The sequence below is a fragment of the Mandrillus leucophaeus genome, unplaced genomic scaffold, assembly GCF_000951045.1.
Source record: "Mandrillus leucophaeus isolate KB7577 unplaced genomic scaffold, Mleu.le_1.0 Scaffold104, whole genome shotgun sequence".
Lineage (NCBI taxonomy): Eukaryota > Metazoa > Chordata > Mammalia > Primates > Cercopithecidae > Mandrillus > Mandrillus leucophaeus.
Window position 1 is genome coordinate 1,852,741 of NW_012098543.1, and position 2,507 is coordinate 1,855,247.

The window sequence follows — 2,507 nt, forward strand, 5'->3', positions numbered from 1 at the left end:
TGTCCCAAAAAAAAAAAAAAAAGACATCAGTTGTGCTCTCTCTCATCTAGATAATGAATGTCACCTGGTGTGTCAATAAAAGTTCCAAACATTTTTATAACAGGAACCCAACATTGATTTTTCATTTGTTTATTTCTTGTATTTTTCACAAACATAAGAAATTTATACTGAAAGTGTGTCTTGATTATACTCAAAAAGTGTAATAAAACACATCTGGGGAGACGTCATGTGGTGAGAAATCCCTCACTCGGATTTGTCAGAACATTCTCTACAATTAAATCCACGCTTTCCTCTCTCTCTTCTTCTCATTTTCTGTAAAGGTAAGAACTCCTCCCATAGCCATTTGCTTAAAATGTGTTTTCATTTCAGGGTCTATTGACATTCAGGGACGTGGCCATAGAATTCTCTCAGGAGGAGTGGAAATGCCTGGACCCTGCTCAGAGGACTCTATACAGAGACGTGATGCTGGAGAATTATAGGAACCTGGTCTCCCTGGGTGAGGATAACTTCCCTGCTGGGGATGTGCCCTTGTGTGTCTTTGCATTTTCTCTTGTTGCCTCTTGGGAGCCCCATCGTTCCTTGACTAAAATGGAAGCTGTATTGATTTTGAAATGAAAAGCTTCATGATGTAGCATCTGGACTTTCACTGTCCCCTTTGTTTAGATGTTCTACATTCTTCATGATAGCTCAGTGGGGCTTCCAGAAGTAAAGTAGGCATAAAACCTTATCACAGCCTGGTCGTGGTGGCTCACACCTGTCATCCCAGCACCTTGGGAGGCCAAGGCATGTGGATCACTAAGGGTGAGGAGTTTGAGACCAGCCTGACCAACTTGGAGAAACCCAATCTCTACTAAAAATACAAAAATTAGCCAGACGTTGTGGTGCACACCTGTAATCCCAGCTCCTGGAAAGGCTGAGGAAAGAGAATCACCTGAACCCAGGAGGCCAAGGTTGCAGTGAGTCGAGAACACACCACTGCACTCCAGCCTGGATGACAGAGCACGACTGTGTTTCAAAAGACAAAAACAAAATCTTATGGCCAGCATTAAAGATATCCAGTTCCCTGTTTTGCTTCTCCTGTGCTTTCAATTCGGTAGTTCTTGGAAGAGAGCTCGATGTCCACATATTACATATTACAACGTTCCCCAAGCATTCAGAAGGAGGCAGTCAGTGGAGGAATTTGTGAAATATTTTCTTAGATCCATCTGCAATGTCTTATTTCCTATTGAAACATATGGCTGGGACTCTAGAAAAGCTCCAGCACGTCGTGGTCCTTTCTTTTTATAAGCAGGAATCTCTTTCTGACCTGCTGTCTCCATGTTGGAGCAAGGGAAAGAGCCCTGGACCGTGGAGACTGAAGTGAAAATAGCAAAAATATCCAGCTGGGAGGGAATGTGTTACAGGTGTAAAGGCAGTTAAGAGCTCAGATGGGCAGAGTGGAAGCTCCACCTTCCAATAGTGTGTGGGGAAACTCTGCAAGTGGGAGAATTCTGTGGGAAAAGGAAAGTTTAAGTCCTGACATCCCTGAATGGACATCTTTCTGAAGGGGGCCTGCCCCTTCACACCTGTGGGTATTTCTCGTCAGGTGGGACAAGAGATTGAGTAAAGAAATAAAGAAATAAGACACAGAAACAAAGTATAGAGAAAGAACAGTGGGCCCAGGGGACCGGCACACTCAGCATGTGAGGACCTGCCCTGGCACCGGTCTCTGAGTTCCCTCAGTATTTATTGACCATTATTTTTACTATCTTAGTGAGGGGAGTGTAGCAGGGCAACATTTAGGGAGAAGGTCATCAGGGAAATATGTGAGCAAAGGAATCTGTATCATGAATAAGTTCAAGGAAAGGTAGTTTGCCTGAATGTGCACGTATGCTAGGTTTATGTTTCACTTTACACAAACATCTCAAGGTAGCAAAGAGTAACAGAGCAGTATTTCTGCCAGCATATCTTGCCTCCAGCCATGCTTTTCTCCTTTCTCAGAATAGAATGAAGGGGAATGGTCTGCTTTACACTGAGACATTCCATTCCCAGGGACAGAAGCCTTCTTATCTCAACTGCAAAGAGGCCTCCCTCTTTCACTCCTCCTCAGCACAGACCCTTTACAGGTGTCGGGCTGGGGGATGTACGGTCTTTCCATTCCCATGAGGCCATGTCTCAGGCTGTCTCAGCGGGGGGAAACTTTGGACAATACCCAGGCTTTTTTGGGCAGAGGTCTCTTGGGCTTTCCGCAGTACATTGTGTCCCTGGTTAATCGAGACTGGAGAATGGCGGTGACTTTTACCAACCATACTGCCTGCAAACATATTGTTAACAAGGCACATCCTGCACAGCCCTAAATCCCTTAAACCTGGATTCAATACAGCACATGTTTCTGTGAGCACAGGGTTGGGGCTAAAGTTACAGGTTAACAGCATCTCAAAGCAAAATTAAGAAAAAACAGTTTTTCTTAATATAGATTAAAATGGAGTTTCTTATGTCTTCCTTTTCTACATAGACACAGTAACAAG

At 44.0% G+C, this 2,507-nt stretch overlaps 1 protein-coding gene across 1 annotated transcript in view; it reads left to right on the plus strand.

Moving 5' to 3' along the window:
• Positions 1–2,507, plus strand: part of LOC105539622 (zinc finger protein 468-like) — a 22,107-nt gene that overhangs the window by 11,528 nt on the left and 8,072 nt on the right. Inside the window, 1 exon segment of the mRNA XM_011979979.1 lies at positions 370–496. Within this exon segment, the coding sequence (XP_011835369.1) occupies positions 370–496 (127 nt within the window).